Raw genomic sequence first — 19629 nt, 5'->3', positions numbered from 1 at the left:
CTTCGTGATGGGTGATAGCTGAAGCTTGGTCGACAGTGCATCAAGGCGACAGGGCTCTAGGCTGTTTGGGAATCTGGTCAATTCTCAGCCGCTGGAGCGGGTAGAACATCTTATACTTTGGACGAGGACATTCCCAATCCTGACTCACCAAACGGCGTGGATCACCAGCTTTGTCATGGCAAAGTGAGAAGGCGTAGAGCCCTCTGCAGTAGTGCTCCGCAGGAGTCGTGGGCTGGTTGACGGGATATTCCTGCAATGGCGTTGAACGGAGAATACCGGGTTGATTAAAGCAAAGAGCTGCCATCCATCTCAAAGAAGTCGCTTGAGTTCAACCACATAGACGGATGGACTTCAGGTCTTACTACAGCAGCTTCAAGAGTAGCAAACGCGCCTTCTGTCCAAGTGGTTTCGGTCAGGGGGGCGATCCATGCCACGAAGTGGGATAGCTCGGAATTGGTGGCGGCAGCACTGGTAAGGGGCGACGCCGCATCCGACGACGACGAACGTTCCCTCCGTGGCGGCGTAGGCCGTATTCGCGACCGGAGAGCTTGCCGAGCTTATTCTGGGGCCACCTGGAAGAAATGCAGGACCTCCTGCTGTTCCAGCGCGTCTGCGTCACGTTGGTAGGAGGTGATTCGGAGTAGCCATCGTCTTCAGGAGCGGGCTCTTCCAACGGCCCGTGACCGAGCAAGGAAACTCGAAGCTCCGGCGAGGGGATCATGCTCTACCCGCTGCTCATCCGCGCCTTCCCCTATCCTTCCATAACGTGCTTCTAGACCCCTAAATCAGGCCCGTCGACCTTTCCCCCCCAGGTACGTGCTGTGGCAGAGGAGCTGCCGAAGGAACGGCAGCGGCAACAGCAGCAGCAACAAGACGACAGAGAAAAGGGCGGATCTAAGTATTAGCAGCCTTGACCCGACGTGCCCCATGGGAAACGGTCCTGAATGTGGGCGCCTATGCCTGTTTGAACAGGTTCGGTCACCTTCCCTTGTACATTGGTTTCATTGTGTATCAGTGGACTTCCTTATATGGCGGGACATGGTCGGACAGGGTGCCAAGACTGTTGCTGGTATTGAGGTCCCCATTGTCACACTTTTGTAAGCCCGACGTATAATTGTCAGTATATCCCATCCCACCACTGAGACATGTATTCGTGGTGGGCAACAAAGAGCCATTGATCAGCAGTGCGACCTGGTTTAGCAAACCACTCGAAAGCAATGAAGCACTGTTACCCGACCAAAAGTCATGGTTTCAAAGAGAAGAACCTTTCCAGAACATATAGGAATGAACATGCGTCTGTTGGGCTCTGATGGAAAGAAGGCGGCCAGGTAGAAAGACCATGTAGATAGACATCGGGCAAAACAGGAATGAGGGAACAGATGGTAATAAATATGCCGTTGACTCTCTGCACACCATAACATTCGTCTCTCATCAGACTCATCATAGACAGCCTCCCTTAAACCTTCTCAACCGATCTCGCAGTCGTCAACAAGAAAATAATATCAAGAACAATGCCGCCCAGCTTCGAGCTGCCGCCGACACCGCCGCCAACACCGCCTCCGACACAGCCAACCACGCCAGACAGCATGTCCAGCGACACCGCCAGCCTTCAACAAGCCTCACATCTCTCGATCGAGCAGCAGCGGCAGAACCGGCTACTGCTAGCCCTAACCACTCCTCAAGCTGGTCATCCTATCACTGGAACCCCTGTTCTTGGTTCTCCTTCTCACGCTGCTTCTTCTTTTCCGTTACCTCCGACTCCTCCTCGCACCCCTACCCCACCAACACCATCTCATCCGTCTGACGGCAGCACCACCCTCCCCCTTCGCCCCCTCGACTACTACTTCGGCGCCCACCTGAACATCGACCTCAAGCAGCGCCGCGCCGTGCACGAGTACATGCTCTGCCGCATGACCCAAGAGCTGACCGTGTCCTACGTGAACCGCGCCCTCCTGGCCCTCCTCCTCGTACTCGACGACGAGCCCTCACCATCGCCATCACCAACAACAGCATCATCATCATCATCACGCCTCGAGGCGACCGCGCTCGAAACCGTCCTGATTGAAGAGCTGGCCTCGCTCCTGGAGTACGAAGAGACGCTGCGGACGGCCGCGGCCCGCACCGTCCGGACCATGTGGACCCCCGGTCTCCCGGGCCACAACGTGGCGCGGGCGACGCCTTCGTCCGAAGGGGGTTGCGTTGGGGACGGGGACAGCGCGAGTCGCTCGCGGACCGGTTCCGCGCCGTGTATGGATCCTTGTACCGCCATTACCGCCGGAACCGCTACCACCCGGACCGCTTCGACAGCCGGAATCTTGAACACTGGCGCGACCATCTCGGGCTGGACGAGTTCCAGATCGACTTCTACCCACTGCGGCAGCGACAGCGACGGCGGAGCAGCAGCACGAGGGAATGAAAGGACATCGCCCACCACCACAGTAATAGTAGCAGCGGCGATGATGAGGGAGATTCCGCCGGATGAGTAGGGTACCAGGAGTCACCCGATGTGATGCCCCTGATGGGCCTGGGATACCATCGAGATTAGGTGATCCAAAAGCAGATTTCCAAGTCCACACAGGCCAATGAGCCGGGACGATACTCTGGACCCCTCGATATTTCGGTATGCCCATCTCTTACCAGAACTCAAGATACCCTTGATAAACGGTTATGAATTGGACGTGTTTCAGCGGAGGAAGTTTGGTGGCTTGCATTGTAGACAAACGTGTCTGTGGTAATGTCGCACTTGGCGCCCAAGGATACGGAAGTGTGCAATGCTCATATTCGATGCGCCAAACACGGGCAGTCCTTGGTGTGGATGGGAAAAGTTGGCCATTAGAAATAGGTTGCACATAGAGACGACAAGAATCGTCACCGAATGTTGGGAAAGGAGCTAATTGTGAAATCAACGTCAATTCTGACTACGGCAGTGAGAATGCTCACCCTGTGTGACCACACTTCTCCCGAGGAGCCCAGGTATCGATTTTTTCTCCCTTCCAAAAACGCCTCTTAAATAAAACCCAAGCAAGCGCACGTATGGGTTCCTCTTCTCAACCGTTCACAATTTCCTGAGGGGACTTTAGCGGTAGCCACGACCTCGGCTTCGCGAACGGCTTCGGTAGCTGTCATAACTGGGGCTGCGCTTCCTGTCAACGTCGAAACTATCGCGCCGACCTCCGCCGCCACCCCGGCCACCACCGCGTCTTTTAGGCGGGGGCGAAGGGGACCGCGAACCGTAGGAAGGCGAGCGACCCCGGCGGGCGGAGGCGAAAAGGAGCCGGAACGGTCGCGTGGGCGGTAGGCATCGACGTTATCCAGGTCGCGATCTCTTCCTCCACGCCTGCCACCACCACCGCCGCCGAATCTTGCGCCAGGCGATCCGCGCCTTCCTCGTCCTCCAGGACCTCCGCCGAATCCTCCACCAAATCCCCGACCGCCTCGTCCACCGCCAGGGCCTCCTCGTCCGGGCGCGGGATTCCTGGGGTCGATGTTTGCTCCACGACTAGCCGTAGGCGGCGAGGGCGAGAACTTGCGCCGGGGCAGAACTATCGAGACGTTGATCGTAGCACCGTCGACCTGGGCCTCGTGGCATGTGCGCAATAGCCGCTTCGGCATCAGCTTCGTGGATGTAGAGAATGTAGGCAGTGCCGCGATTTGTGTTGACTGCAGATTCCGCGACGGTTAGTAATTGTGCTATCCACCGGAGAAAACCTGGTCACGCGATAGGTGGCTTACATTGGCGGTTCATGGGAAGGTCGAGATCTTTGATGGGGCCATATTGGCCAAAGACTTCGCGAAGATGGTCCTCGTTGATGTTCTTGGTGAGCTTTTCGACCACAATCTGTATGGTATCGTTCCAAGTTAGTAAATGCCCCCCGCGCGCGCAAAGGGAGTTAGGGGGTGTGTCTTCTGGTATTGAACAAAACGGTGGTAACGATGAACGAGGACCTCGGCAGAAAAGAATAAACAAAAGGAAGTAAAAGCAGAAGACACTGACCTTGGTGCTTCCTCGCAGAGGGCTTTCGCTTCTTCCGCGACTGATGCTGCGAGAGCGACTTCTGATAGGGCTGCGGCTGCGGCTTCTGGTTTCGCTGCGCTCATCGCGGTACCTTCCATTGCGACGCGGCGCGGGCGAGGCGGATCTGGTCGGCGACCGGCGACGGCGCACAGGCGAGGGCGAACGCGAGTATCTCGAGGGTGGCGTGGGAGAGCGGCCGTATCGCTCGCGCGATGGCGACCTAGAATCCATGGCGAGGACTGTAACAATGTCTTTGTTGCTTCGGTGCGAGGATCACAAATCGAAGGCAGGCAGGCAGTCGGAATAAATGTTCGATCGTGTAGGTATGTAGAAGATTTCAACTGCTACAGCATGGTGAGTTTGACTCGGAAAGAACGAAGATCAAGAACAATTGGCGGTCATTGTTGTAAAAATTCGGTATCGTGTTTCGAGAGTGGAATGTGATGAGGCTGTGAGGAGGCAAGCAAACAACTGAGCTTGCTGAACCTGGCAAGCCAAGCCTGGCAAGTGCTGTGACGTTTTTAGTACTGGGGATCCAGGCACAGGAATGGTTACCTAAGCCGGCTCAAGTTTAGTGGACTGTGGAAGCGCGTCGGGGCGCGGCAGAGCTGCAGCTAAAAATGGGTGCGAGCACCTACAATAATAATGCGCTATGGACCGAGTAACAATCAAGGCCTGCCTGCCTCTAGGCGAGCAACAGCCCGGCGGCAACATGAAGCTCACATTGATCGTACATAGCAAGCTGCATACTCTCACAACAGATATGGAAGGACAAGAAAAAAAAAATCAGAGATCCAGCACGCCTCTCAGTCAAGTGCGATGTTAGGCAGACCGTGTAAGGAAGGCACCCTATGTTTTCGATTATCCATCCAAAGATTGGCACATGTCAATCAAACCCATGCCAGAATTATCAAATACATAAATGCAACCCGCTGGATTTGTGAGCCACTTCAGAAGAAAAAAAAGAACATACATTGAGAGATCGGAGTAAGAATGTAGTGATGAACTACAAAACCTCAATCACAAAAAATTCCTACATACATGTATGATGTGGTTTGTAGGTTACGCTCTGATGCGGTGCTGACCTGCTAGAAAATTTTAAGGGCGAGGGAGCTGTCATGCCCCAATTCTGATTGGTCCGTCATAGTAGACCTACCGACTTACATGGACGCCAGACGAGCCACGTCCAACTATTTCGGCGCCCGCATCTGGTCTACTCGCTAGTTATATAGGACCAAGAACTGCAATTTATTAATCAAGAGAAAATATGAGTTCAAGGACAACATCTTCAGACAAGGAGCAACTATGGCACCTCTAGAGTCGCATCATCCTGACATCACCCGCAATGAGAAGCATCATGCTTCGCCCGGAGCCGTGGAAAACCAAACCGACTCGACAGCAATTCCAGAGCACCACGATGCCCGAAAGGTATCTGCCTTCAAAGCCCTCGGCATACTCGACCGCTTCCTGGCCCTCTGGATCTTCCTTGCCATGGTGGTGGGTGTTCTCCTGGGCAACTTTGTTCCCCAGACCGGTCCGGCGCTGCAAAGGGGCAAATTTGTCGGCGTCTCTGTTCCTATAGGTATGTACAATGCCTGTACACAACAAGAAAGGACCGCCGATCATGTTTGCGGAGACTCCAGCTCACACTACTAATAAATCATGGGCTTTTCTAGCTGTTGGTCTGCTTGTCATGATGTACCCTATTTTATGCAAAGTCCGGTACGAGTCCCTGCACGATATTATGTCGCACAGAGGCATCTGGAAACAGATTGCCTTCAGCGTCTTCATGAACTGGATCGTCGCACCTTTTCTGATGGTAAGCTATATAGAACCATAGTCTCTTGTTTGCTGCCTTGGGGAGACGGTGCTGATATATGTGATGATAGCTGGGATTGGCCTGGGCGTTCCTTCCCGACAAGAGCGAGCTTCGCGCAGATTTGATCCTCGTAGGACTCGGACGGTGCATTGCCATGGTATGTAAAAGTATTGGCTTCCATTTTTTTGCGGACTACCCTTGACACGAAGAATCAATGCAAACAGGTCCTGATATGGACCGGCCTCGCCGGTGGCGACAACGAGTACTGCGCGATCCTCGTGGCCGTCAACTCGATCCTGCAGATGGTCCTGTTCGCGCCCCTGGCCGTGCTCTTCATCCGCGTCATCAGCCACGACGCCGACGGCCTAACCGATGTCTCATACTCCGTCGTCGCGACGAGCGTCGCCGCCTTCCTGGGCATCCCGCTGGCCGCCGCGGTGCTCAGCCGCCTCGTCCTGCGCCGGGCGTGCGGCCCGGCCTGGTACGAGCGCGTGTTCCTGCGCTGGGCGGCGCCCTGGTCTCTGGTCGGGCTGCTGTACACCATTTTGGTTTTGTTCGCGTCGCAGGGCCACCGGGTTGTGCACCAGGTCGTGTCCGTCGTCCGGGTCGCGGCGCCGCTCGTCGTGTATTTTGTCGTCATCTTCGCCTTCACCCTGTGGGTGTGCCATCGGCTCGGGTTCGGCTACGCCCTCGCCGCTACGCAGAGCTTCACGGCCGCGAGCAACAACTTCGAGCTCGCCATCGCCGTCGCCGTGGCGACGTTTGGCCCCGACAGCGACCAGGCGCTGGCCGCTACCGTCGGCCCGCTCATCGAGGTGCCGGTCCTGCTGGGCCTCGTTTATGTCGTGAGAATGGTAGGAGAACGATACAAGTGGAAATAAGCGTATCTAGAAAAGACAGCATCGTAAGAAGCGGCTGGAGATTATCGGATGGCTAAATATTATATTTAGTATAGATGAATCTCAGCCAGTATTACTCGGTTCTGTCCATCAGCTCAAATAGACGCATGTTTCTTACGGAACACGGGCCGCGAGTTGTGCATCCAAGAAAAGTACGAGCCTTGGATAAATCGTCAAGCCCATGTAACTCCGAAATAATGCCAGCAGCGGTGTCGCAAGACGTCTCCTGCCCAGGCAGCTCTTGAGACTCGCCTATTGCCGGCTGAGTGCGCGGACTGGAAGGGTAGGCAGCGACTTTCTCCTCACAGCCTTTAGTCTCTTCTGTTGGTACACTGCAGCCAGAATTTCCGTGAGGTAATTGAGAATATATTCGAGAAGTGCTTGCCGGGGAACTTTCTTTGGTTTTGGAGATAGACAAGGGTGCGTTTTCGGTGGTCGTTGGCCAGTCGGCCTCCCAACCACCGAGGAGCCTACCGACCGTAATGAGCCAGACCTTTGCGTAGCGAGCTCACGAGCACTCAACGAGCTCGCAGATGCCACATGTTGCTCCCCCGGTGCTGGTTCCCGGATAAAAGCATCGATCTCTGCATCCTGGACGCCATGAATCCTCAACAAGGCAAGGAGCTTCTCGTTCGTGGCGGCGACGGCACGAGCGGCCTGCTGGACCTCAATCGTGGCCTGGACTCCTCGGCTCTCATGCTCTGCTACTCTCCGCTCCAGGCTGGCGACACATCGCGCTGACGCTGGCGCGCCTGTTGCTGGCTCTGGCGGTTGGCCTCGCGGTCAGCGGGCACTCTGACCTATATGACCTCATTGTCAGTTCTCGTATTGCTACCAAAACGTTCACTATTAATCCTTGATTAACAAACCTTTCGAGGCATGATGGCTTACTTGATGCGAGCCAGCTGTTATATAAACGGGATCATGGTATTATTGGTTCTCTTTTACACTTGGTGTTGAAGAGATAAGGATTGACTATCGCTTTGCTTTCTGGCCGAGTTCTAGGTCTGCCCCCCCCCCCCCCCCACCTTTGCAAGGGACGCAACCTAGGTTGTGGCTGTACAGTGCAAGCGTATAATGCTTCCACCTCAGACTTATATTGAAGTTCTCGTCCAAGCATGTCTGCTAACTAGTCAAGGATAAGAAGACGTTGAAGTATAAGAATTTGAAAGAAAATCTTCATTAAAGAAAGGCTATTGCTGCGTAAAAAAGAATCAAGTGGTAGGTCCTGTTTACTGCCCCCGCATCCGCTAAATTCCAAGCCACCAATTCCCGATGCCAAACACCTTTCATTTCAAGTGATCCTTTAGCAGCTCCAGGACGAAATCGTCCGTCTTCCCTTAACCCCCAGCAGCTCATTGTCCACCCGCCCCGTGAAGACGCCGCCGCACTCCGGGTCCGCGATGGCGCGCTTGAGGAACGGCCCGATGGTCTCGAAGTCGAAGATGCCCCGCGCCATGCGCTGCTCGGCCACCGCGACGAGGTCGTCGAGCGCGACCGACTCGGGCGCCCAGGTCCGGTCGGGCCGCACCTGGCGCGCCAGCGCCAGCAGCCGGTTCTGGCTCGTCACGAGGTCGTGGACGTAGACGGCGCGGTTCTCGGTCTCCGCCGGGTGGCGCAGGACCCCGACGAGGCCGTCGGCGACGCTCTGCATGGTGGTGGCGCTGAAGGGCTGGTCGCCGCAGTCGAGGACCTGGGGATTGGGCTGGGTGAAGTCGACAATGAAATTGGCCCGCAGTGCCCAGTCGAGGAACGCGTTATTATAAAAAAAGGTGTAGGTCAGGTTTGTCGTCTGGGCTTTCTCGACCAGGTAGTCCTCGGTCGCAACCTTGTCCTTGAAGACGGGGCTGGCGCGCGTCTTGGGGTTCGCCAGGTTGGAGCCGAACTCGGACGGCACGAATCGCCGGACGCCCGCGGCGATGGCGGCGTCGATGAGCGCCAGCTGCGTCATGGCGGCCGCGGTCGTGATGAGCGAGACGACGGCGTCCTGGCCCGCCAGCGCGGCCTGCAGGGATGCCGGCGAGGAGTAGTCAACCTCGACCACCTCGACGCCTTCGGGGAGGCCGGCGGTCGACGACCCCTGGCGGGTGAGGACGCGAACGTTGAACTTGCCGCTCGAGACGAGCGTGGGCGTCACGACTTTACCCAGGTTGCCACCTGCGCCGGCAACTGCGACGTTCTTGATCGTGTAAGACATCTTTGGTGGCTAGGATTCTCGTGAACAAAGTATGTATGGATGGCTATGAAGCTGTGATTATATGCTGAAATTGCTGAGATGTAAAGAAGCTGATGATCCTGTAGTAGTAATCGTGGTGATGGAGATGAGATTGGGATTCGACATTTTCAACTGTGACCATCGGGTCGATGCCTGGGTTTAAGTATGTTTCCATCTCGATGTGTTCTCGTATATCCCTTCGATGATGTGACAGACTATGGACAGTTGTTGTCCCGATGAGACGGTCATGTTGTCGGGTCCGTGAATACAGTAATAATACACAGACTACCCGAATCCTTCGCCAACCGGCCGGTAACTTGGGATACCGATGGGATACCGGTGGATATTGGTGGGATATCGGCCGAGTGCCCGGCTCCGAGACAGGCCGAGTGCATGGACGAAACCTCCATGACACCTTGCGTATTTCAAAGCACCCCTAGGTTAGTGCATCGCTTATGCCTCCGAGGAAAACCGCTTCATGCAAACAGCATAGTAGACCACCAAATGTCGGCGAGAAGTCGCGTAATCCCGAGATGTGCGAGAAGTGCGAAGACACAGAGAATCTGCCCGACTGGTGCGCTATACTGGATACGGTCGCATAATTGTCCGTCTCAGGAATAGAACGCTAAGGTTAGCTGGTCATCCCACCGGTAGCTTCATTCTTATCCCACTCACATGCCCGATTGGCCGAGTCTGACACTTTCACGTTCACCACATGCATTCCGGCTTGGATACTTAGGTAGCCAACATCTCACTGATTGATAATCACATGCCTACTTTACCTCTTTTTCGGCATTTACCGAGCGAGCGAGGTTACGAATAACACGTCGGTTTCAATTGAAGTCGAAGACGACAGTAAACGACGATGCCGGACGGGACCCTGAACCATCGCGCCATATATGTCAATGTGGGAGAAGCTTCATACGGAAAGAACACCTGAGTCGTCATCAAGCCACACATGGCAGTCCATCCCACGTGTGTCCGCAATGCCAGAGGTCTTTCACAAGAAGGTAAGTAGATGGCTTAGATCAAACATCAGCACTTAAACCTCCATGACTGATTGAGTAAGCGATCTACTGAGACGTCACCTTCATAGGCATATTGAGACCGTAGCCAATGGAGAAGGGGTGTTGCCCGGGCTTGCGACGCCTGCCACAGTAACAAGGTACGTTGGACCCTCAAATCCCATATTTCAAATGTATTAATCAATTCACACTCGATAGACTCGATGTATTGGTGAGCACCTTGCTCCTTGTGTGTCAAGAGAGGCATCACCTGCTCCTTGGTCAAGAAAGGCTCTGAACATGGCGCCGCGAGCGGTACCCAGATCCCACAGGACCCTGCCGCCCCTTCCCGCCCGCCCCAAACGGAGAATCGCGCAACTACAGATGGCGGGTTCTCGCTTGACCCGGTGCAGATGATTGGTATGATGTCTGTTCGAGGGGAGCCAAAAGAGCAAGGTGTTTCCGAGGACTATGTCGAGCATCTGCGCGAGATTCTCTGGACGCAGGGCCCAGAAGAGGCCATGCGGCAACTACTGTTAGATAACCGGTCGAGCTCGCTATCCCTTTTACGGCAATCCGGTGGGCAATTCGAGACCTTCGCCGAGGAACATGCCAAGACTTATATTGAGGTTTTCCATGAAGCCTGGCCATTCCTCCATGCGGCAACACTCGATGTGCTCAAGGACAATCTGCAGCTTGCGTCATCTGTCATTACAATAGGGATCCTGCTCAAGAAGGACGCTGTGGAGATATCCAGATCGGAAGCTCTCGCCTGCCATGAACTTATGATGGACCAGTTTTTCCGACGTTTGGTGGGTGTTATCATCGTGTTCTCTGTTTCCAGCCATTGTCGCACTGACTGATCCTGCTTCGACAGACCGAGAGTCCTCGCGGTTCAACCATTGAGCCGTGGCCGATGGAATGGTACCAGGCCGTGTTGCTCAACATAATTATCGGGACGATACGCAATGAATTGCCTCGGTCGCAGCTTCTATGTAGCCTGTTCATCGCCCATCTAAGACTCGTTGGGTTCTTTGATTCGGCGGTAGCCGAGGCTCAAACGAAGATCTACCACCCAGGCACTTTTCTTCCATTCGTGCTGTCGACCATCGAACAGCGCAGCAGGCTCATCGCGTACTTGTTCAAGGCCGACGCCTTGCTGTCTCTGCTGGACGACCAGCCGTTAATGCTGCACGCGGAGGAACTCGATACCCGGCTCCCCCAGACGTTCGCTCTCTGGAATGCGTACGGCATCGACGTCTTTTACAAAAGACACAAAAGAAGAGCCCGGCCATCGTGCCTTACACAAATTGAGCCATATAGTAGGCGGTCCGTTTGTTTTCACGACGGGTTTGATAGTCGCAGAGGACGTTGAGTTCGGTCTCTGGACTCTGGTCCGTGAAATATGGCAGCTTCGCCAACGCCAGCGAATGGGGAGAGGGAGAACCTCGGACACCACTGCCACTAATGCCAACAACGACAACACACAAAGCAATCTACTGCACAGGCTTAGGGGTTGGAAGTATCAGCTCACTGGCATTCAGCGGATGTGCAGCACCAGCGATGCAACAACAGGGGAAGATGGAGCGAACGCGCTCCGCCTCATCCGAGCCTATCGCGGCGATGATGACGCGAAACCCACTGAGGAATGGCAACAGCTCGCGCGCAACCGCGCGACCAACCGAGTGCGAGAGGCCATGAAATTGCATGACGTTCTCGAGTCGAGCCTGCATAACTGCAGTCAGGATCCCAATAACATTATTACCGGCAGTTGTGATATTGGGATGCGCCACACCCTCCTTCAATCCCTTGACATGGGCCCTTGACCAGGCAGCCGTTTAACAGCGAACCCACCCCTGTCGGTGCAGCGCCCAGTTGGCCAATCGAGTCTTGAGTTGCGGCGTGGGACCTGTGTTGACAGCTGTACCTGCAGCATCACTCAGCTGTTTTTCTGTCAATTGGTCAATTGATCAACCGTTAATTACCCAACATGAGTATGGTGTTCAATCCTTCGGCAAGGGTGCGGTTCCCTATCCGCCCTCCGGAAAAGGGGATTGCATAGTCTCAACACGACGATATGTCCCCAATCAAGCTTACCGTCTTCAAAGATATTGCGATGGCCTTTCTAACAATTCCTTCTTTGAGGCTTGTTATTAGACGCCATCATCTTCAGATGATTATATGAACCGACTTCGTCGCGGCGTACAATGAGGGAATTGCTGTTGCTCTGCCTCGTCCTACTCGATGGCTTCCATCTTGCCCGGTCGGCTCAGACGGCCTTCAACCCCAACTCTCTCGCAGTGGAAACTCGGTGTACGTCTAACGAAGCCTCTCACTATACGCACACATGTACCCACGAATAGACTGCTGACGCTGCCGTGACAGTATCATGGTGCAAGGATCAAATGAACAGCTGCGCCGAGTTGTGCGTCGGCCCGGGCCTGGACTTGAATTCCTGCGATCATGTGAGTTTATTGGAAGCCTTCTAAGCAGCTGTTGTTGGATGATACCAAGTTTGTTGGTTGAAGTCGGGTGCTGATCTATGACCACCCACCTATAAGATGACGCTCAATTATGCCTGCACATGCGACAATGGTACCGCGCCCGGCCTATCTTATTATATGCGGACGATGCCGACCTTTATCTGCGAGCAGAACAATAAGGACTGCATAGAGGACGCCAAAGGGGACGCAGCGGCAGAGAAGGAGTGCGGCGACTCGAGCCCGTCGAGATGCGGCACCCTGGACCCCATGTCGGCCAACAAGGAGCCCGACGACTCGAAGGACACGCCGACGTCGGCTACGACGGGGACGGAAACGACGAGCACAGCTACATCCACCTCGAAACCGGCCTCGACAGATTCCGGCAGCCCATCGTCGGGCGGAGGAGGAAAGCCCTCGTGGGGATGGATGGCCGCCGTCGTAGCCGGCATACTGGCGTTTGTGGGCGCTCTTGCCGGCGGGTTCTACTGGCTGGGCAAGCGGCGCAGCAGGAACAAGAAGCGGAAATCAATGATGATGATGGGCGACGGGATTGGCAACGACGGCCACGACGACGATAGAATGCGGCCCTACAAGAAGCTGCACGAGGACCAGGGCGGCTCCCAGTGGTCCGTCCACGAGGTACACAGGAGCAAAGAGGTGCCCGTCGAGATGGACTCGTCGCATCCGTCGCCCATGATGCTCTCGGAGCTGCCCAGCCCCAACGCAAGCCATTTCGTCGCCGAGCTCGACGGGTGCATGTTGCCGACCGTGACCGTGTCGAAGCTGGCGACGACGCATAATCAGGACGATGGGCAGAAGTACCGGATGCCCCGGCAGGGATGAACTATGTAATCCATGTGGTAATACACCAGGATCTGATATTCAATATAGTATTTAAGATCAAAGTCGAAATGCGGCAATGCGTTACCAGAAAAAGCGGACTCGCTCTGCATCGTCACCCTGATTCAAGCCAAATGATCCACCACCGTGATGTGCTGTCATTGATGGCATGCCAAGAGCCAGGCCGGTGTTTCTCTACATGTCACGCGCGCCAGGATGAAAACGAGGACAGTACCTAACCCAGTCCGCCACTCAAACTCCAGCAAACAAGCCCCCTGCTTCGAGTCCCCGACTTATATTTACCGCACTCAGCCTATTGGCCACCATGCCAGCCAGACTCGGGCGATGGGGGCTTTTCATACCCAATAAACAGCCTATTCTACTGTACTCAGCTAGCTGCTCGGTGAAGGAACTTTCTCATCCAATCTATGCCAAGAATATCATTTTGCCAAACAAAGACGCAATATTGGCCAGGGGCTATGGGGGGTTTACCACAGCCCCTCGCGGCGTTTCTACCAACCAGAAGCAGAAGAGAAGATATCTCCAGCTTTCACGCGGGCGTTTTGCTGTGGTATAGGTGCGATTTGCAAGTACCGAGGGAATCTATTTGAAGGGGGATCTTTGCTCCAAATTCATTTGTAGGGGGGACTTTTGCTCCAGCTGCATCCCTTATCACATGTAGGCGCATGCAGTTAGCGTTATTTGCCTGAAATGGGAGTGTCTGGGTACTCATTGTAAAATTTCCAGCATTCAAGCATTGATGTTCATCACTCTCTTCTTGGGGTTATTCAAACTTACTCGTCTCAACTCGGACCGTCTTCCATCATGATAAACATTGCAGGAGAGGAGAGAAGTCGGCGACAGGCTGCGAGCGAATGTCTCTGCAGATGCGATTTGGTCGACTTCCGCCCCAACCCTCCTCCCCATCCTGACCCTCCCTCTCCCCACCCCCCTTCAGTAAGATACCACAGCGTCTCTCAGACATGCTACTTCTTCGATACTGATCACCGATAGTTGTTTCCTCTAGGAGAGCCTCACCCAGTGCCATTAATTACATATCCGGCACCACCACCTAAAGAGGCCAATACTGCTGATCAGCCCCCTAGGGACCATGAGGAAACCCAAGAAGCTCCGCCGTCAATCGATGCGTTCAAAGAAGAGATTCGGAAGCTTTACCTTCTTGAAGATATGAGACTTGATGATGTTATGAGAGTACTGGATGCGAAAGGTGTAAAGGCAACGTAAGGAAGTTTTGCCTCGTCCTAGTTCAAAGCACGGCTCAAATTGATGTTTCATAGGAAGAAGATGTACAAGACCCGGTTGGGTAAATGGAAGTTCTTCAAGAACAACAGGAAAGTCGACGTTGCAGCCCTTCTGAAACATCAGCGCCAGCGGGCTTCCACCGGCAAGCAGACTGCATTCTTGCGGCACGGAAGGCCCATTGATGTAGCGCGGTATCTAACAAGATCCGACGCAACGGTGGATGATCTCCTTGAGCGTACTAATGGGGTTGAGGTACTTGAACACATGCGATGTGTAACTCCGCCGCCTGGGAACAGTCTGCTTCGCTCTCCTGGGGATCTTGGATTCAAAGAGTACGTCGGCCACTGGTTCATTCTAGAGGGCAACAAGCATAGGGTGATGAACCATGATGCAACGTCTACGTACGAGTTGTTTTCGCAAGAGCCGATCGTCCAAAGCCATTGCTGGTTATTCCGATGCGGTATGGCTGTTATCGAAAAACTACGTTGCTGAGGGTATGGCGTGCGCGAAAGTTGCGTTCGATCAATTTCATATTATCCTCCAAGAGTGACCTCATTATGCAATCTTCCAGCTACTCGCCATCGGCATCTGTCAGCCTATCAATTCCATCCATCAGAGGCTCTGGAGGTTCTTGGCCGAGTACTGTGCTATTCGGCTCGGGAGGAGGCACTTCACCTACTCAGCGGTTAACGAGATAACCCGAATCTTCAAAACTGAAGACGAAGAGGAACGCACACCAATCTTACACGACTGCTTGAAAAGCATTCCCGATACCTTCCAAGGCTCCAACGGGTACTACGACGTACTTAGGCTTTGGCGTCAAGACCCCCATCTGACAATAGGGCACAACCTTGGCTACTACACGCACTTAGAAACCTGGGATCATGAACATATGCACAGTACCGACGATCTATGCCTAAATGAAGCATATGGTAGGGAGTACCTCCAGGCTGCACTGCTTCTGGATAGGTGCCGCAACGGAGCCTGTGAATGCCCCATAGCATACAGTCGATCCATTGCCCTCCTGACCCAGAAGGATCCCGGGGACACAACGTCGGTTACCCCTTATATAGAGTGGCGTTGTTTATACGTGATAGCGCGCTATCACCGGGTCTGGTGTGAGGAGCGAGTCCCAGTAGGAGCCATCGAATATTACCTTTACCACCACGAGCTTGCCAGACAATACTTGAGGTGCGCCATAGACCTGGACGCTAAGCTTTGGCGCCCGACGAAGGATTATTACGAGAGTATCCTACTCCTTCAACAATGGTATCAGGAGGCTGGTGAAATTACACGGGTCAATGATATGGAAAAGCTGAGGGTGAAGTGCGTCAAGGATTTCCTTGGGGAGTGTGTAGTTCGCTGAGTAGCAAGCCGTTAAGATAATGATGGCAGGTGGACAATGAAATACAGATATCAGGACAGACTGGTAGGTTTACGATAAGGCGGACAAGCTATAATTGTCTAGCCATTTTCACCAGAGTTGTTACCTGGATGCTTTGAATATCAAAAGTTCAAATAAGCAGCAAGTTGGCTTTTGGTCTTGCCTATCTACCGCACTGAACTTGCACTACGAATGCGCGATAACGTAGTCACGAATCGAGAGGTTGGGCCCCGGCCAGTTCTTCCGCGCCCACCCGAACCACATGGTGAACGTGAAGACGAGGATGAAGGCGACGGCGATGGCGCAGTAGTTCATCGTGGCCGCATCGACGGGCGTCGTTGAGGGGAAGGGCAGCCAGACCATCATGTACAGCGTGTACAGCAGCGCCGCGACGTTGATGGGAAGCCGTACCGGCCGAGGTTCCAGGTGCCCAATTTGAGGCCTTCGGACGACGAACCCCTTCTTTCGAAGTGCGCCAGTACCATGCTGAGGATGCAGATGGCGTAGCTCAGGTATAGCGCCCAGCTGCAGAGGCTCGTGATGGCGTTGAAGACGACGTAGGTCGAGCTGCCGATGTTGAGCAGGCAGAGTAGGCTGGTCAGGATGACGCACAATACTACGGCGCGGACGGGGACGTGTCGCTTGGGGTCGATCTAGATGAAACATCGAGTATGGTTAGTCCCAACCAAGGAGAGTGATCATGGTCAAGATAGTTGCGGCGACAGAGAGGGAGTTCTCTTACATAGGCGAAGTAGATGGGCAGCCCTCCATCCCTTGCCCAAGCCCAGCTAAGCCGGGAGACGGACGCGATCGAGGCCAGGTTGCTCGACATGCTCACGAACCAGAACAAAGTCCAGACGGCCGTCGCCGCGCTTTTCGATTTGACCGTGTTGTACAGGACCGTCAGCGAGGGCACGTACGCTTGCATGGCGACGTCGACCGGGCCCATTGAGATGAGAAAGACGGCCATCTGGATGATGGCCATGCACCCGTTCATGAAGATGGACCAGAAGATGGCGCGGGGCACGGCCGACTTGGCTTTCTTGGTCTCCTCGCTCATGTGGATAGCACTGTCAAAGCCTTGAGAGCCCCATCGTGTTGTCAGCCTTAAGAGAAATGATAGGGGGTGGATCAAAAATCCATACCTGTCAGAGCCCAAGTCAGAGCGACCACTCCGAGATGCCACGATACGACCGGCTTGTCAACCCAGCCTGAGGTCGTGCTGTCGACGAACAAGAAGTCCGGATCATGTCGAGGTCCCATAGCGGCAAATATGACGATGAAGGCTACCCAGTTGGCAACATGAAGAACTCCACCTGTCATGAAAGTTTCATCTTAGCCTCCGTTCGATGCCATATTTATTTACCTGATAGTAAAAAGGGGAAAAGGGGGGCGGAGCACATCAACAAACCTGTCAATTCGATCCAAGGAACCAGTTGAAACGCGTACATATTCAGACCGCCCAGAACAACGAGTAAAGCAATGACGATGACGGAAGTATGCCAGCCTCCCGGCACATAACTCTCGTGGTTGAACTGGACGATGCCTTCGAGCTGGATGGCGGTCGTGTTGGCCACGCCAGCCAGGAGCGCAACATAGCCAAACCAGGAGGCCCAGCCCTGGAGATAGCACATGAACCGGTTCACGCTCTTGGGGGCCAGGAGGTAGGTCCAGTGATACTGGGCGCCAGCGACCGGCTGGAGAGACGACATCTCGGCTATGGACGCGGCCTGGGTGAGGGCGCCGGCGACGGTCAAGAAACCACCCCAGAAGATGGCGCGCGGGCCCCCATTATACAGGGGCGAGTAGATACTCTGGTGCCATGCTTCCCACGTGCCCATGTAGGTCAACGAAAAGGCAAACAGCTGCGACATGGAGAACAGACGCCGGGTCCGGGTCTGGCTGTCGGTGGTCAGGTAGGGTGGGACGAGGTCGGCGTCGGCGACTTGCTGTCATCGTCGACGTCGACGGTGAAACCATCTTGAGCCTTGGTCTCCTTCGCCCTCGATCGCAGTTCGACGTCCTCTTGCTGCATTGCGAAAGAAACGATGTGATATAAAAGTTCGGGAAGATACAGCGCAAGAGAAAAAGCAAAAGTAACTTGTGGGAAAGAGGGGATGCTGATCCCGCAAAGCTCGAATTGCTGGTGTGGGAGATCACGTGGGTTATGAGACACCGACTCTCACTTCAGGACATACTTGGGCGCACTCTTATTGTTAAAGATAGGACCCGATGGTCTGGCTCTGGGTTGGCCCTGAACGCTTGGTATCATTTGGCATTGGCGGTTTTCGGTGGTCTCGAGCCATACGACCGTTCCATTGGGATCAAGGCCTTTGGGCGTAGCAGCGCATAATTTCTCGGGGGCAGCCCAGAAGAGTAATCGATGGGCGGGATGATCGATACTACGTTGGATTCGTTGATGAGATTGCTCAACCTCGTCGCTCGCTTGTGATGAATGTCACACACCCACAACTTCACCTGCCTAATACATGCGGTGAACGTCGGTCTGCCAGACAGCACTAGCTTTATCTTCCTGTCATTTTATGATATACCGAGCTGAACAGAGTAGTCGGGAGCAGGCAAACGTCGCGGAATGCGCCGCTGTCACAGTAAAGGATTCGAATGGCGCAATGGGCGAGATTTGGGTGGCATTGCTATTTGGCGAACCCCTCCAATAGACAAGGGGGCGTTCATACCCCTGTCACCGGAAGGGAATCCGGACAAGATCGCCTAGTGCTGACAGGACTGGCTGACCTATAGGAACAAATCACTCTGCTTATCCAATCCTTCGGCAGGGGCCGTTCTGCCCACCCCCTCCTGTCAAAAACCCATTCTTCAACAACGGTATTTGGGTCTGTTTCCGACAGCCGAGCCGGCAAGTTTTGAGATGAATCTTGCATATGAAGCAAACAAGTCAACTGCAATAGGAGAAAGTACGAGGCTGCGTTCTCTCTTCAGGCAAGTGATCACACACTGCGACAGTACATATCTGCATTGAACCCAACCGAAAGGAATTTGACACAATCAGGCCGGGACGACGCTGTGCTAAATCCATGACCATGTTCTCGTTGCATTAAGGTCAGCATCCCTGCATTGTGCAGAGAAGGGGAAAGAACCGGACCACCACGGCTGACGTTTGGTTGGCAGCCACACACACGATGTGAGTACTGACAGAAAGACGGGAGAGAGTAGGGAGCCAGGGGAATTATTTGCACATTGATCTGTTGAAGGAGTCGATCCTTCTAGATCAGGACGATCTGCCCATTCACTATCTATGGACTAAGGGCCTTTATTGCATGCTAATTCCCCGAACCCGCATCGCATTGCATTCCCATGTTTCTTTAACACACGGAGATTCTCGTCTCAGACTCAGACTCATCAGGCTCAGGCTTTAGGTCCGTGATCATGGAGCAACGATCCCTTCACGAGCCCTGGTATTCTGTCGATGACGAGAATCAGTCGGCGAGAGTGGTAGTGCCGACTTTGATATTCTTCATATACGCCTTGATGGCCGTCATTGCGAAGAACACCCTGCGTTTCAATTGGACTACTGTCAAGACCCATGACATCTTACTGATCGCCGCCACTGTTCTGCTGATTGCACAAACGGCGTGTGTCGTCCTGTCCTGTAACAAAGGACTGGGGCTGCATGCCTCTAAGCTTGATCAAGATCGACTCCATCGCTTCGATAAGGTGTGTTTTGATTT

The 19629-nt window shown here is 54.2% G+C and overlaps 10 protein-coding genes across 10 annotated transcripts; 6 read left to right on the top strand and 4 right to left on the bottom strand.

Annotated features, from left to right (window-relative positions):
* Nucleotides 1–412: 412 nt before the first annotated feature.
* On the bottom strand, nucleotides 413–721 carry PG994_008044 (uncharacterized protein; the record flags this gene model as incomplete). Its single annotated transcript, XM_066859453.1, has 1 exon — nucleotides 413–721. One exon carries the CDS (start codon nucleotides 719–721, stop codon nucleotides 413–415), a length of 309 nt encoding a protein of 102 aa, XP_066714940.1.
* A 790-nt stretch (nucleotides 722–1511) lies between these two features.
* On the top strand, nucleotides 1512–2486 carry PG994_008043 (uncharacterized protein; the record flags this gene model as incomplete). Its single annotated transcript, XM_066859452.1, has 1 exon — nucleotides 1512–2486. One exon carries the CDS (start codon nucleotides 1512–1514, stop codon nucleotides 2484–2486), a length of 975 nt encoding a protein of 324 aa, XP_066714939.1.
* Nucleotides 2487–3006: 520 nt separating this feature from the next.
* Nucleotides 3007–4246, bottom strand: PG994_008042 (RNA-binding domain-containing protein; the record flags this gene model as incomplete). The annotated part of the gene is made up of 3 exons (XM_066859451.1): nucleotides 3007–3542; nucleotides 3733–3838; nucleotides 3995–4246. 3 exons carry the CDS (start codon nucleotides 4244–4246, stop codon nucleotides 3007–3009), a joined length of 894 nt encoding a protein of 297 aa, XP_066714938.1.
* Nucleotides 4247–5320: 1074 nt separating this feature from the next.
* On the top strand, nucleotides 5321–6715 carry PG994_008041 (sodium bile acid symporter family-domain-containing protein; the record flags this gene model as incomplete). The annotated part of the gene is made up of 4 exons (XM_066859450.1): nucleotides 5321–5597; nucleotides 5692–5834; nucleotides 5905–5991; nucleotides 6044–6715. The coding sequence occupies 4 exons, from the start codon at nucleotides 5321–5323 to the stop codon at nucleotides 6713–6715; spliced, it is 1179 nt and encodes a 392-aa protein (XP_066714937.1).
* A 558-nt stretch (nucleotides 6716–7273) lies between these two features.
* On the top strand, nucleotides 7274–7474 carry PG994_008040 (uncharacterized protein; the record flags this gene model as incomplete). The annotated part of the gene is made up of 1 exon (XM_066859449.1): nucleotides 7274–7474. One exon carries the CDS (start codon nucleotides 7274–7276, stop codon nucleotides 7472–7474), a length of 201 nt encoding a protein of 66 aa, XP_066714936.1.
* Nucleotides 7475–8039: 565 nt separating this feature from the next.
* Nucleotides 8040–8930, bottom strand: PG994_008039 (uncharacterized protein; the record flags this gene model as incomplete). Its single annotated transcript, XM_066859448.1, has 1 exon — nucleotides 8040–8930. The coding sequence occupies one exon, from the start codon at nucleotides 8928–8930 to the stop codon at nucleotides 8040–8042; it is 891 nt and encodes a 296-aa protein (XP_066714935.1).
* Nucleotides 8931–9934: 1004 nt separating this feature from the next.
* Nucleotides 9935–11778, top strand: PG994_008038 (C6 and C2H2 transcription factor; the record flags this gene model as incomplete). Its single annotated transcript, XM_066859447.1, has 4 exons — nucleotides 9935–9958; nucleotides 10213–10764; nucleotides 10830–11197; nucleotides 11460–11778. The coding sequence occupies 4 exons, from the start codon at nucleotides 9935–9937 to the stop codon at nucleotides 11776–11778; spliced, it is 1263 nt and encodes a 420-aa protein (XP_066714934.1).
* Nucleotides 11779–12196: 418 nt separating this feature from the next.
* On the top strand, nucleotides 12197–13278 carry PG994_008037 (PCI domain-containing protein; the record flags this gene model as incomplete). The annotated part of the gene is made up of 3 exons (XM_066859446.1): nucleotides 12197–12265; nucleotides 12316–12417; nucleotides 12514–13278. The coding sequence occupies 3 exons, from the start codon at nucleotides 12197–12199 to the stop codon at nucleotides 13276–13278; spliced, it is 936 nt and encodes a 311-aa protein (XP_066714933.1).
* Nucleotides 13279–14100: 822 nt separating this feature from the next.
* PG994_008036 (ankyrin) lies at nucleotides 14101–15030 on the top strand (the record flags this gene model as incomplete). Its single annotated transcript, XM_066859445.1, has 3 exons — nucleotides 14101–14232; nucleotides 14290–14516; nucleotides 14574–15030. 3 exons carry the CDS (start codon nucleotides 14101–14103, stop codon nucleotides 15028–15030), a joined length of 816 nt encoding a protein of 271 aa, XP_066714932.1.
* Nucleotides 15031–16108: 1078 nt separating this feature from the next.
* On the bottom strand, nucleotides 16109–17957 carry PG994_008035 (GABA permease; the record flags this gene model as incomplete). Its single annotated transcript, XM_066859444.1, has 6 exons — nucleotides 16109–16384; nucleotides 16405–16575; nucleotides 16665–17002; nucleotides 17068–17238; nucleotides 17334–17824; nucleotides 17851–17957. 6 exons carry the CDS (start codon nucleotides 17955–17957, stop codon nucleotides 16109–16111), a joined length of 1554 nt encoding a protein of 517 aa, XP_066714931.1.
* Between the last annotated feature and the right edge of the window lie 1672 nt (nucleotides 17958–19629).

This window comes from Apiospora phragmitis (genome assembly GCF_038363925.1).
Source record: "Apiospora phragmitis strain CBS 135458 chromosome Unknown utg000007l:2111988.0-4706623.0:1.0-2598199.0, whole genome shotgun sequence".
Lineage (NCBI taxonomy): Eukaryota > Fungi > Ascomycota > Sordariomycetes > Amphisphaeriales > Apiosporaceae > Apiospora > Apiospora phragmitis.
Note: the sequence above shows the minus strand (reverse complement) of the source record. Positions and strands in the feature narration are given on the sequence as shown.